We start from the raw sequence: 14,465 nt of genomic DNA, 5'->3' as shown, positions 1-14,465 counted from the left end.
TTAATGATGATAATGATGAATAGCGAATTAGTATTGAAAAAGCATTTTTGTTTTTTTTTTTTTGGTTTTTTTATTGGATATGGATGTTACGAAGAACAAGCGTGCTTTAAAGCTTACCGTCCATTTTGACTTGTTCAGTCAATTCTGGTGGAGCCGACTGAGGTGGAGGTGGTGGCTTTTCAACGGGCGTAGAAGCTTTTATTTCACTTTGTGGTCTGCTGTAGTTTTCGCCTGTAAGAGAGGGGGGAAACATTTAATAAATATTGAATTTTATAATTAAATAATTAGTTTCTCAGGAAATCTGCAAGACGGGATCATTTTTTTAAGAAAACCCAAAGACATATTCAGGTATTAGTAAGCAAAAGAACTTTGAATTGGGTTCAAAATGACGATGAATTTGTCTTTCTTATAAGAAATAAGGAGACATCAAATAATGGGAGACATCAAATAATTCCGACATCTAATAAAAATTATATATAATCTATTTAATATGTTTAAGATGTGTTAAATGAGATATCATCAATTTGGACACCCTCCGAGAAATAGGATTAAAACACATGTAATCCATTTATTCACAATCATCCGTATGTTTAGCCACCTTGTAGGCACACAAACTCTGGAATCAAGTCTCAGGTCAAGATTTTGGAAAAAAAGAGAGAGATAGAGGGAAAATTTCAACATTGCGATTTAGCACTATCTGCCCGTCTGTCCGTCTCAAAATGAATAAAGAAAGGAAGCTTAAATTTTGCACAGATCAGTTATTTGTCTTCAGGCAGGCCAAGTTCGAAAATGGGCTATATCGGTTCACGATATCGTATAGCCCCCATATAACGGTACCCCCTGATATTGGATATTTTGATAATTGCAGCCAAATTTTTGAACGGAATTGTCTGAAATTCACGAGAGGAGTTTCTTCTGAATACTTTACCCCCTGAAAGAGTATTGTCTATATAGGTCCACGATGTTGTATATCCCCCATATAAAGGTACCTCCCTATATTTGGTATTTTGATGATTTCAGCTACATTTTTCTATGGAATTGTCTAAAAATCCATACCAGAAGTTCCTTCTTAGCACTTTGCCGCCACATATAACGGTACCTCCAGATATTCGATATTTTGACGATTTTAGGGAAAATTTTCTTCGGAGCTGTTTCAAATTTTCTATTTAGAATTCGTAATGGGTACTACAGCCTATGACAAAAAACGGCCCACGTCTTCGTGTAGCCTCCATATAAAGATAGCTCCCAATATTTCGTATTTTGATGATTTTAGCTACATTATTTACCGGAGGTGTTTCAAATTCCGTATTTAGAGTTCGTATTGGGCACTACGACAGAAAATTGCGTATGCAGGCCCACGTCTTCGTATATAACGGTACTTTCCAATATTCTGTATTTTTATGATTTTAGCTAAATTATTTAACAGCAAATTTCCAATGATGGAGAGTATTCATAGTTCGCCACGACTAAACTTACAACTTTTTTAATTGTTATTCCTAAAAAAAGCTAAAGCACAAACCTTCTTTGACATTTTGTGTGACAGTAAATGTTTTCCCTGTGTCCAGTGGCACGGTCCAGTTCACTGGATCTGGTGAACGCATTATGATTTGTTCAGGACTCTTGACGCGAGTGGGCTCGGGAGGCGACTTAACAATGGGTTCGTCGGGGATCTCAGGTGCTGGTTGAGGACTGCAGCTGGATACAGAAATGGCAGTGTCACGGCCATCTTCGCCTTCATCTAAGTATACAAAAATTAGGATATTCATTAAAAATTATAGCAATAAATTACAGCAGTAAAATCAATTGATATTTGTAAGGATATGTTAATTAATTAGTATTTGTTTATTTTTTTTTGTTATTAATTTTTTTTGTTCATCTTTCAAAGCATACTTTTTCAAAAGTGGAAAATAAAATTATGTTAGTAGTATTAGTAGAAGTAGAATTATTAACCAAATAAGTTGTTATGTTACGAGTTTCAAAGAGATCGTAGAAACAACAAAAACAAAGAGACCTGTTAAACTCAATCAATAATGGTAATAATAAAAAAAGAAGAAAGGAAGTTTCAATAAGCTGATTTTGTTTCTCTTTTTCTTTTTGTTTGTTAATAGATATTAAAAACAATACATTTCAACAAACCATTTCAAATGCTAGAATTTCGTTTTTTTCTCTTTTTTTTAAATAAATTAAAATAAATTTACAAACAAACTACATGCTCAAAAGCAGCTTAACAACAATTATTAATAATAAATTCCCTTTAAAGAAAACACAAAGCATTTAAATCATCTCAAATTAACTGGAGCATGGGGAAAGAGTAAAACAAATATGTCAAAAGGTTAGAGAGAGATAGAGAGGAGGATATTGATGAGAATACTGTGAGTTTGTAAGAGAGTGATGTAGAAATGTTAGTGGTGAAGTTTGTTGTTATTTTTTTTTTTGTAAATCCGGCAGTTAGTTTACATTTTTTTCTGTTAGTTTCTCTGTAGTTCAAGTGTTAGCGGAGTAAAGAGTCCTGTGTATTGTAACACTGAGAGTAGGAGATAGAGAGTAGTTTTACATAAATATATTTATATATAGAGAGAGAGAGAGGAATAACGCAACTTAAATTTTGTATAAATTCTACTACTTAACATACGCACACAAAGACAGTAAGAGAAAGTTCTACATAAACATTGATAACTACAATTGGTTATTATTTTTCATAGGAGTTTCATAGCAGCGTAATTTATGTACAATTTTTTTAATTTTTATTGGAGGAATGAATGAGTAATTCCATAGGAAATCAAACCGATTTTAATAAGGACACTTCTTATACATTTTTTGTGTTATTCCACTGAACTTTGCGGATAAGTATTGTAAAATATTTCTTCCTCTGTTCGGATTTTCGGATTAGGATTATTAAATTAAAAACGTTGTATATGTGTCCTTTATAAAGTAAGAAATATTCTAAAAAGCATCGTTTCCTTTGAAATTTTCCAGATTGTTTTATACGAAAAGATAAGAAAAATGTACTGAATAAGATTAGCTTTTTATCGAAAGCTTGAAGCTATCTTTAATAGCATATTGCAATTTGTCCGCAATTTTTTATTACATTTATCTCATATTATATTGAATAATATTATTTACAAAACAATATTCGTCGCTTCGAAAACGATCGGTATAAGGACTTTCTCGAAGGAATTACGATTAATTCAAAGACCTATGTTAAGGTCAAGCGAACGGTCGGTCTTACCTCTCGAGACCATTGTTGAGATGGCTGAGGTGTTGACGGACCAGGTGCAGGAAACTCTTAAACATGGGGAGCTTCGTCCGACGATTCTTTCCATTGGCAAGTCAGTTTGGCGGTGGAGGGGGCTGGAGTTCATTCTCCTATTGTGTCGTTTATCAGTTTATTCACTGCTAATCGCTCCTCTGAGGACAACACCCCTCTTTGGGAAGATAGTGGGTTTGTCTATACAAGGAAGGTTGGCATTGCCCTTTCACTCCGGTCCGATAAGCTATGCAGGGAATGTAGTTACGACTTTTTTGACAATCCTTCATTATCATTGCCTTAATCTGGGGTACTTTCCTACGGCTTAGAAGGAGGTCAAGATGGTTCCCATACTGAAACGGGGTTTTGATACCTCTGAGTGTGGTAACTCTATCACAGTTCGGAAAATTATTCGAATCCTTAATTCTGACAAGGATTAGAGGAATCATGGAAGATAGGAGAATACTGCGGGATTGTCATTTCGGTTTTAGGTCTGGTTTTTCTACGACCCATACTTTAACGGCTTTTAGTAGCTTTGTTAGCAAAGGTTTTCACAGGAATGACGGAACTATGGCCGTCTCCCTAGACATCGCCAGGGCTTTCGACTCTGACTGGCATGATGGAATTTTATATAAATTCCAATCATTTGCCTTTGGTAGCCAATCTTGTTGAATGGTCGCTTCAGGATTACAGTTGGTGAGCGACTCTCCAGTTGCCGTCTTAGCAGGTGTTCGTCAAGGTTCTCTCCTTTGCCCGATGTTATGCAACATCTTCTCCTGCGACATGCCGGCTCATCCCCCTGGTGGGCTTCTCCTGACCTATGCCGATGACGTCTTGTCGTCTTATAGGCTAGTTAACGAGTACCATCGGTACTTCGTTAGATAGCGCCTACAGCTGGAAATGTTGTGCTACGGCCTTCCTTGGTCGGCCGGGCTTTGTCTAACTTAATTATAGGAAATTTCAGCCGGTTGAAAATATAGGTTCGGGACAGGTTCATGTGTCGTGTAAGATAAGATACTTAGGATTAGTATTTCAGGAGAGGTTTGACGAATATGAAGGAGGATACAGTGACATCTTGAGGATGAAGCGTGGCATCTACCAAGATGGTAGGCTCTTAATCTACCAACAGGTGATCAGACCTATCGTCGCCTATGCCTTCCTGTCTGGTTTGACATTTCGCCTCACCAGATGGAAATGCTCCTCTTGTCTAAATCTGAGTCTCCGCTCCGCGTGACATTGTCCGCAGTCGTGCTATTACATGCCGAACATTTCCGAAACTTTCGAACTGCAACTCGTTCGATTCAGCTGCTACAATACATCGAACCGAACTATACTATAAAAACCCCATACCATCGAGCCGAGTACGTCAAATATCATCCAACCGACTATTATCCAAGAATCCGTCGCCCTGTCGATTACATCAGCCAAATGATTTATTTGTTGATGAAAATTCATAGCAAAACCACATTTTAATATCTACAATATTTCCGCAAAGTTCAGTAGAATACATTTTCAGAATATTTTTCTTTTTTCATTTGCTTATTATTTATTTTCTTCATTTCATTTGATTTCCTCTGGAATTACTCGAAAATTAGATATCAGGATAACATTGAAGGCTTTTTGGTTGTTTGAAAATAAGATTAGAACACTCTGTTATTGCGTTACAAGACTTATTTTTGATGGAAGTTTGAAGGTAAAGCAACAGAAAAACCTTGCCACATTTACAGCTTTAATTTACAATCAGAATATTTTACAAATTTAATTTTTTTTTGTTAATTTTGGGCCTGGATGGACTGTTAATGTGATAAGGCGAGAATGTTTTTTTGCCAACATTCGTGGATTTTTGCTTCAAAACAAAGGTGACTAATTGTTATTAGGCAGACATTGACTTGCTTGGTTTAATTTGTTGTTTATATTTGCCAAATGATGAAAGTAAAAAAAAATATTACAGTGTTTAGTTTTTTTTTTTTAATTTTGTGGTGGTGACCAATTTTTTAGTTTTTTGTTAAGAAAATCATTTCATTCCTGTTTCAAATTTGACGTCAACGACCTTCACTACTCACTTTCAGCCAATTTCTTATCCCGACTTGGTACCGCTAATTGATTTAATGCCAATAAATTGGGCTTGTGGCCAACAACAACAACACCGTCATCATGACCACCAATGTGGCAATTCACCATGCGCGGCGATGGTGGTGATCGTTTTGAGCTTTGAGTCGTATCTACACAATGAGGTGATTTCGCTTTAGCAGCTGTAGACGATTTCGAGCGTGGCTTGGCAGCGTTTCTTTTGTCTTTGTCACTTTTGCGCATTTGAGCCAGTTGTGGTGATTTGCTTGATTGCTGTGATTGATTGTTAGCGCTATGGGCAACAGCGTTAGCAGCAGCATGACTTGCAGCAGCAGCAGCAGTAGCGCCATTACTTGCATGAGCTCTACCGCTAGGAGGAGGTAATGAACTACTTTTCGTACGATTATGAAATGTAGTGGAAAGGGTAGCTAGATTTTTTTTTTATCCAAGAACACAAAAGAAAATGTGGGCGCAAATACGTGGAGGGGGGAAAACAAAAAGAAAATAAATTAAATTTATTCATAAGTTAAGAGATTCAAACAAATAAAACAAAGAGTACAGAGCTTAAAGTTTCGAGAAGAGAAAAATCAAAATAATACAGAAAAGCCTTTTCTCTTCAACAGTAACAACAAGAAAATAATAAAAATATGTCAAGAGAACCACCTTGTGATTGTGGTTTGCTTTTGTTAAGATAAGCCTGCAATATTACTAAACGGCGTTCAATTATTTCCATACAACAATTGGCAGTTAAGAGAACAATGGTGAGCACAAATTGCAATATCCCTTAATGAGTTTTAATCGTGGAAAGAGTTAAAGATTTGTACAAGGGCAAATGTGAGATGTTGCATCAAACCGTTCAGAGGATCCGATGTCTAATTCAGTAAAATATTGTAAAATGAAAGAAATTCAATTTTTAATGGATAGTCTGTGAAGAAAGAATAAATGTCGGAAGGACCGACTACATAATACCCTACACCACTCAGATGACTCGTTGAGAGAATTCCTTTCAACTCTTAATGAACTTCTAAAACTGCCCTCAAATTATAAGAAATGTCTTAAGATGTCCTTCGAATGTTTTCTTTAAGAATTCTAAGTTAAATCTCTTTGAAAATTTTTATGTTTAAGTTCACAATTGTCACGATAAAAAAATTCTCTTATTTTAAAACTACGCAGAAAATGTCCTTGAAAATCTAGTATTATATTGGCTAAGTCACAATTATATCCCTAAAAATTGCATTAAAAGTTCACAATTATATTCTCATGATATGTTCCTGTAAAGTTCAGAATTATAACCCCACGTACATTATATTATTTATCGATCATATTCTGAGGAAAAATTCACCAAATATCCTCGAATAAAATGTCCTGTGACAAATTTCTAAAATATCTTCTGTTATAGTCCGGTGTTATAGCCCTACGAATATTAAAAAAGAATTTGCCTTAAAAATTCATAATTATAACTGTGAAAGTCCCTACAAAAAATTCTAGGAGCTCCTTAGAATCTATCTATCTATCCATATTTATAACCCTGAAAATCCTTAAGAGGTTCTTATGAAAATTATTTGAAATATTTAATTTTGACTCCGGGAAATTCATGAAAAATTTTACTTTTAAAAATCCACGACTACAGTTCTATGAGTCTCTGGGAAAATATCCGTAAAAATTACGATTTTAGCTTTAGATATATTAAAAATAAAATTTCTTAAGATCCCAATGTTTGCTGCGGAAATCTTAAAGGAAGAACATGGTTATGATTTTGGTGTTCTTCATTCCTTACAAATTTTCCTTAAGTAATCCATCTCTGTATGTCAAAGAGAATATATCCTTTCAAAGTTGGGAAGTATAGCTCTAAGAAATGTTGCTTCGAAAAATTTAGTTTGAAGCTCAGAGAAATTAACCTTTAAAACCCACGATGGTATCTCTGAAGAGAATATCGCTAAAGTTCCATCCTAACAGCTCTGAATGTAATTATATACTACCAAGGCAATCAAAGATCCCTAAGGGACTCTGAGGAAATTTCCTTTAAAAATTCATAATTACGGATCTGGGAGTCCCTGAAAAAATGTTTTTAAAAATCCAAGATCTAGCTCCATGAATTCAAATGCCATTTCCTTCAAATGCTCACGTTCATAGCTCTATGAGAAAGGTTATTTCAGAATTATAGAATTTATTTCAGTTCCCCAGGAGTCTTTCAAAGTCTCTTTAAGAATTTCTGATAGTATATTTGGCAGTCCTTAAAAAGTCCTTTCAAAGACATTACATGACATCTAAGAGATTTCTTATGGCATTGTCCTTTAAAATAAGGATTATAGCTCAACGATAATGTGTCATAAATTCCTTAAGAAATGTTCCACTAACATGAAAGCTTATATGAGAATCTCCTTTAAAACCCTATGATTAAAGCTTTGGAAATACTAAAGATGGTTTATTTTAATATTTTCCGATTATAGCTCTGGAAATACATATAAAAATATCCTTTAATATACATATCTTATATCTCTTATAACTCTAAAAGGCTTAAGAAAACTTGTCCTTTAAATCTGCAATCGCAGATCTGAAGATGCTTAAGGACAACTTTGACTAGAGCTCTGGGAGTCCCAGAGTAAATTCTTTTACAAAATTACGAGAATGTTTCTGGTGCTCCTTAAGGATATTTTTATGATTCACGATTGTAGCCCTGAAAGAAATTCCTTAAAAATCCAGAATTATAAGCCCATCTTTTTAAAATCTTCGATTAATCTTTAAATGTTTTAACAAATAAAATAAAAAGTTGTGATAAGAGCTCATTGAGTCCTTATGAATTGTTCCTTTTAAGATATACGACCATAGCTCTGGATGTCTTCAAGAAAATCCCCGATTATAGACCCTATCTACCAAAGAAAAGCTTTTGAAAAATATAACCCTCTATATAAAATATAGAACTGTTTTCCTTCCATGGAAGATCATTACCCTGTATGAGAGTGTGGTGTAGGGTATGTATGTACCTCTCAAATAAAAACAAATGAATAATTTTGAAATAGTTGGGGTAATTCAATACCAAAATAAGGCTATATATGCGAATTGAAATTTTTTATGATTATACATATGCGCCGAGTCACCTGAAATTCTCTAAATTAATTAAATTGTTTTGTATTGGGAATTTCTTTTGTAGTTTCTTTAAATTAATGGAAGAAAGGACAGATGCGATTATCCAAATCCCTCATACGTAATATTTTTAAATCATTAGATTCCTTTAAATATCGACAATGAAATTTTATGCAGACACAGCAATTTCGTTGGAAAATTCAAATAAATGTAATGATACTATCTCTCTAAATTAAATAAATTAATAATTCTAAACGTTGATTATCTAATAGTAACTGTTTAAACATTGATAAATTACAATATCCACAGTCCAGATCACACAATAACTCTAAAACAAACATGCCAAACTAAACAAGGATTCAGAGAAACCCCTTTTTTGGAAACAATATTACAAAAGTTAAACCCCATCTTCATCATCGGCACAATGTATGAAAATGTCTTAACATATAAAATAATACATACATATTTATTTATATATATAACAAAATACTCTTAAAACTATTGAACTCAGTTGAAAGTTGATGAATGGATGTTAGTAAAACTTGTGTAACCGCAACCACAATTAAATCAACTACTTTTGCTAATAAATCAGCTAAAGGTTTAATGAACGAACGAGCGAACGTATGAATGATTGAATGAATGAAGGTGTGTTTTTCGGTATGAACAGGGATTAGTTGTTGTATTATATATTTCTGTATGGTTTACACAGTTAGTACTTGGCATGACGTTATGTTTTTTTTGTTAGGGCCAATCAATGAATAATTAATTTATTTGAACTAAACAGTAAAGAAAGTATTAGTAACAAATTCTATAAACTAAATGCTGTATGTTATTAACATTTTATTTTCAGATTTCTAAACATGGGGGTTTCAAATACTCAGAACAATTACATAGACAGAGAATTTAGATAGATCCAAAGAAATAGAGAGAGAGAGGAGTACGTATATATGTTTTTTGGTTTTTTGAGGGGGTGGGTGTGAGTGTGAGAACGTAGCTACATTTCTTTGAGTTTGAGTTGGGTGGATTGCTTTCGAGATTTACTTACATGGTCGTGCTTTACGCTCAGCAATTGTGGCCGCTCCGGCAGCAGCTGTGGGAGTTTTCTTGCCAGCCGATCGAGTTGTGGGCGCTGTGCTGGCCGAGCGTATTTGTCGTTTGGGCGATTCATGTTCTGGGCCAACCGATTGTGAGCGTGCTTTACGAACATAAAACGATTGGTGTTTATTCGTTTCGATTTGAAAATTGCACGTTCGAACATTTCAACACGAATTCAATACATCGTTTTTTTGGGTTTTTCAGATTTTTTTGTTTTTAGATGCGTTGAAGAAGAAATTTGAATTTGTATGTTAATGAAAATGGCATGATAGAAATTTTGTTTTAATTTTTTTTTATTCTTAACTTGTTAAAACTAAAGAAGGGTGATTGTTAAATGGAAAATTTTGTTTGTTTCTCATGGCTTGTACAAATTCATCTAAGGTGAAAACACAAAATAGAGAACTTTACATACTTAAGTACTAAATTTTACACAGAGACAATTCTAAATTTGTAAAATAAATTACACACGAACACAACGATATAATAAATAGACGTTTTTGACACAGAGTTTTTTTTCGAGTTACCTAAACTAAGGCTTAGCTCACTTTTGCTATTGTCGAATGATTGTAAATCACACTAAATAATTTTCACGAATGACATATATATTTAGATAATAATAATAATAAAAATAATAATGATTTCGCGGAAAAGTAATGGGGTTTCGCATACAGTGGTTACACACAGCCTGCCGCCAAAGAGGGTAAGTATAGTTTTTTATTATATACATTTCTTAAATATTTAAAAATAAAGTTAGAATTATTTTATATTGAAACCGGACCATAGGTTTTGGGGGGGGGGACACTCAGTAGATATTTATTATTCCCTCCACCATAGTATGGAGGTGTATTAAGTTTGTCATTTCGCACCTCACAAAGTATATATTCTTGATCAGCATAAAATTCTATGTTGATTTAGCGATGTCCGTCTGTCTGTCCGCCCATCTGTGGAAATCACTCTAGCTTCTTAACGAATTGAAGTAGGTTGAAAAAAATTTACTTTTTGTATTGAAAATGGGCGATATAAGTCAGCGACATATTCACCGGAATGGTTTCAAATTTTTATATTTGCACATCGTAATTAGTACTACAACCTGTGGCAGAAAATTGCCTACGCAGGTCCAGGTCTTCGTATATTCGGTATTTTGATGATTTTAGCTACATTATTCACCGGAAAGGTTTCAAATTTAGTATTTGAAGTTCCTTATGGGTACAACAACCTGTGACAAAAATTACCTACGTAGTTTCAGGTTTTTGAATAGCCCCCATATATCGGTACCACCCTATGTTCGGTATTTTGATGATTTTAGCTACATTATTCGCCAGAATTCTTTAAGTTTTAATATTTTAAGTTCCGGAATTGTTTCAAATTTCGTATTTGAATGATATAATAGGTTTAACAAAAATTGCTATGCACGTCCACGTTTTTTATGGACCCCTATATAACGGTAATAGGGGGTTACAGCGTTCTTAAGATCTAAAAAGAATTTCCAACGACTTTTTTTAATTTTTAAAATTTCCAAATGGTGGAGGGTATTCAAAGCTTCGTCCGGTCGAACTTACTGCTTTTTGCATGGAAGCAGGCTCTGGGTATATATTTTTTTAGGATGGTGACAATCACCTGAAGATTTTAATATGAAAAAACCATCTGTGTTGATTTATATACAACCTTTTTCCATTTTCGGCAAATAATGATATAATTTTACTGTCCAATACCTTGTTTTGTGAGAAATTCCAAATGGACTTGATAGTTTTTGGAGGCATATATATTCGCAACGTGTAATACAGAGCTTTAGATTATTTCCGGAATCATTAATTTAAAAAATGGGTCATGGTATCCCATTTTTTATATAGTCCTTACCAGAAAATAATCCCCAATTTCAAGAATTTTTACTATTTAGTCATGTTTGAGTTCTAAATTTCGGGAAAGGCTAGTTTTAATGAATGAATGGGACCTATGAAAAGTCATTTTATAGAATTCCGTTAAAAATGAATTTTTAATCATAATTTAAAACTGGACCAAAAATGCCCCTTTGGTGAACCGCTTGGAGGTTAAATTTTTCTCTGGGTTGCAAGCTTAAAAAACCTGTAACATGTCACAAAACAAGACGAAGACAAATATCGAGGTCTCTCAACTCACACATGTATGTAAACGTTTGTCTGTATATTACCAATATGTCACAAATATGCAGTAGCATTTAGCCCAAAATATTTTTTAATGAAATGCAAATGTGAGGTTAAAAGGACCATATCCTGGAATGTATCAAAATTCGAAGTTGAATAGGTAGAAATGTATAATTCCGCAGTTAAAATGCTTTTATTCTGGTTATCTAATCAGAATCATTTCACGAACATCTCGTCGAATATGAGTTTTCAAATCATCATTATATAAAATCACAGTTTCGCCCAACACATAGACCATTTACTTTGCTTATATTTACAGGATACGTTTCAATTACCCAACAATAACATTGGATAACTCCAGGTCATAGTTCATTGTCTTACACGCTAGACATTTAACAAACAACGCTTCTTCGAAGAGGAAAAACATATTTTTTGTAAACATTGTTTTTTTTTTTTTTTTTTTTTTTTTTGAACTGCACTCAAAAACGCTTTTAACCAAAACAAATATTTTAAGGGCCAAAAAAGCTAATCAAATAAAGAACAAAACTTGCAACTCAAAACAGGCAGCAACAAATCAAAACTTATTTCATTTCACTCCACATCCACCATTCCAGAGATAAGTAGAGCAAGACAAACAGTTTTCGCTTGCAAGTGAAAAGCAAACGGAACCAAAAACCAAACATCAAATCAGGACAGAATAGAATAGAATGGAAAGTTGAAACTAAATTAAAAAATTCGTAAATTATTTAATCGAAATCAGAAACTAGGAAAATGAGGAAAATATTTAAATTTTTTTTGTTTATCTTGTTTGTTTTGTGGTCGTGGTGGTTGTGGAAGTGGTGTTGGCGTTGGTTGTGGGTCAGTGGAGGGTGGTGGTGGTTGGGTGTTTGGTGTCGCAGATTTTTTTTTGCTTTTGTTTAGGAGTAAGTCCACACCTCCCTTTGTGTAGTTAATTATTTAAAGAGTGCTTTATTGTGTTTAATTGAATACGCTTGTAAAAAGTGTTGATTTGGAAGTGTTTTTTTTTTTTTTTCATTGTTCAAAACCAAATTTTTGTGGAGAAAAAGTTTTACTGTGTGTTTCTTTTTATTTTTTTTTTTTTTTAATTTGATCTAACTTGATTATAAAAATCGGAATATGAGGTGGTACTTACTTTTCAACACCTTCTTGGGACTGCCCTTTTGTGGACTACCCTTTTGGGGCGAACCATGACGAGAGGCTGCTGTTTTCTTGGGGCTACCCCTTTGAGATTCAGATTCACGTTTGGTGATAGCAGGCATCAATTTCTCCCGGGTGGGGGAAGGCAGTAGGGCGCCCTCTTCAACATCTAAAGGGGATTAGGCAGAGGGTTAGTATGTTTTCCTTTTTTTATAACATGAGGTAAATTTGAAAGTAACCTGGTCCAGTGGTGCGTTCCAAATGATGACGTATATGACTAAAACGTGCTGGCAGTGCATTGGGTTCATCTTTGTTATCCAAGATATAAGCCTGTCCAGGAACTCTAGGCTTTTGGGGTTTCGAAACAGGAGTGGTTTTCTTATTGTTTTCCTGTTCTTTCTCCTCTTTGGTAATGGGTCTGAAAGAGAGAATGTAAATTAGAATATGCTGAGGGCTATTGTATTTACACAGGGTGCATAAATTCGAGTAGAGGGAAGTGAACTACAGAATGAGTGCAGAGCAAAATTTGCAGATACGTACCTGGCTTATAATTTAAACAATTTTATTTAAAAAATGGTTTGAGAAATAAAAATATATTGTATTGAATTTCTTCTAATATTTTTATGTAAATCTGCTGTTAGAGAATTTTGATTGTATTGCTGATTCATATGTAGTCTTTTAACTATTTTTAGTTAGAAAGTATCTGCCAATGAAGCTTTTGAAAAAATAATCTTTAAAAAAACGTAATTTTTTACCGTGAAGTTCTTAATTTGAAAAGAACCGGATGCTTATTTCGGATTTTATTACCGTTTTGGTTATTCAAAACTTTGACCCTTTGTGGGGAGGTACAAGAAGGAGTGGAGCAATATATTCCATCTTCACACCAGATCTTGGGTTAGTAAAAATATTGTTATGTGTGTAATTTGAAGACAATCGGACACATAATTCACATTTTATATGCGTTATAATTATTCAAAATGTTGAACCTTTGTGGGGGAGGTACTTGATGGAGGGAACAGATATTATCAATTTTCCCAGCTTACCTAGCACTGATGCAAATATTAGGATATGTAAAGTTGGAGCCAACTCGGATTATCCCTTCTCTTTGGGGGGAGGTACCAGAAGGAGTGGACCGATATTGCCCATCTCCAAACTCGATCTAAGTTGGATAATAATATTACGATGTGCCAAGTTTAGGCCAAATCAGATACTCCCTTAGATAGTTATCGGGCGCACCAGCCAGACAGACTGACCTTTACATCGACTTGAAATGTCCTGAAAGGGATTTGGTCCAAATAGACCTAGGGTAAAAAAACTTTATTTCGATGAGGCACTTTTTGGCCGTATCAAATGATATATACCCTCTCTAGGGATATGACAGAGGGTATAAAATTCAATGTAGGGGGGCATTGACTATATTTCCTTGGAGACCTTGTATTCCGTCTTGTTAAATCATTTTTCTGAAGCAGTCCGGAAAAGTGTTCTTCAATATACAGGTAACTTCACCTAGACCCAAGTATGATCAGATCATTCTAAGATATTGAAATTACTCCAAACCCAAGGCAACCAAAAGGTTCACCGATTCAGCGGTGGGGAGTGTTTTAAACTTAAATTTCATTTTGAATTCCTCGTTGTCAAGAGATATAATTAATCCACAAAAAGTATCTGAATCTAGAACCTTATGTTTTGAA

General features: G+C 34.2%; 1 protein-coding gene across 10 annotated transcripts in view; it reads right to left on the bottom strand.

The window, feature by feature from the left end:
• LOC101893371 (proteoglycan 4) overlaps window positions 1-14,465 on the bottom strand; it is a 107,314-nt gene that overhangs the window by 8,305 nt on the left and 84,544 nt on the right. For 7 of the 10 annotated variants that reach the window (XM_059118069.1, XM_059118070.1, XM_059118075.1 and 4 more), the window contains exons 10-15: window positions 13,014-13,192; window positions 12,770-12,943; window positions 9,447-9,596; window positions 5,311-5,745; window positions 1,520-1,738; window positions 118-231 (exon numbers count right to left, since the gene is read on the bottom strand). In XM_059118069.1, the coding sequence (XP_058974052.1) occupies window positions 118-231; window positions 1,520-1,738; window positions 5,311-5,745; window positions 9,447-9,596; window positions 12,770-12,943; window positions 13,014-13,192 (1,271 nt within the window). The remainder of the gene's footprint in view (window positions 1-117; window positions 232-1,519; window positions 1,739-5,310; window positions 5,746-9,446; window positions 9,597-12,769; window positions 12,944-13,013; window positions 13,193-14,465) is intronic. The other 3 variants (XM_059118077.1, XM_059118078.1, XM_059118079.1) reach the window with 3 other exon arrangements.

The sequence above is a fragment of the Musca domestica genome, unplaced genomic scaffold, assembly GCF_030504385.1.
Source record: "Musca domestica strain aabys unplaced genomic scaffold, Musca_domestica.polishedcontigs.V.1.1 12, whole genome shotgun sequence".
NCBI classification, from domain to species: domain Eukaryota; kingdom Metazoa; phylum Arthropoda; class Insecta; order Diptera; family Muscidae; genus Musca; species Musca domestica.
The sequence above is the reverse complement of the archived record's forward strand: the minus strand, read 5'-3'. Positions and strand labels throughout refer to the sequence as shown.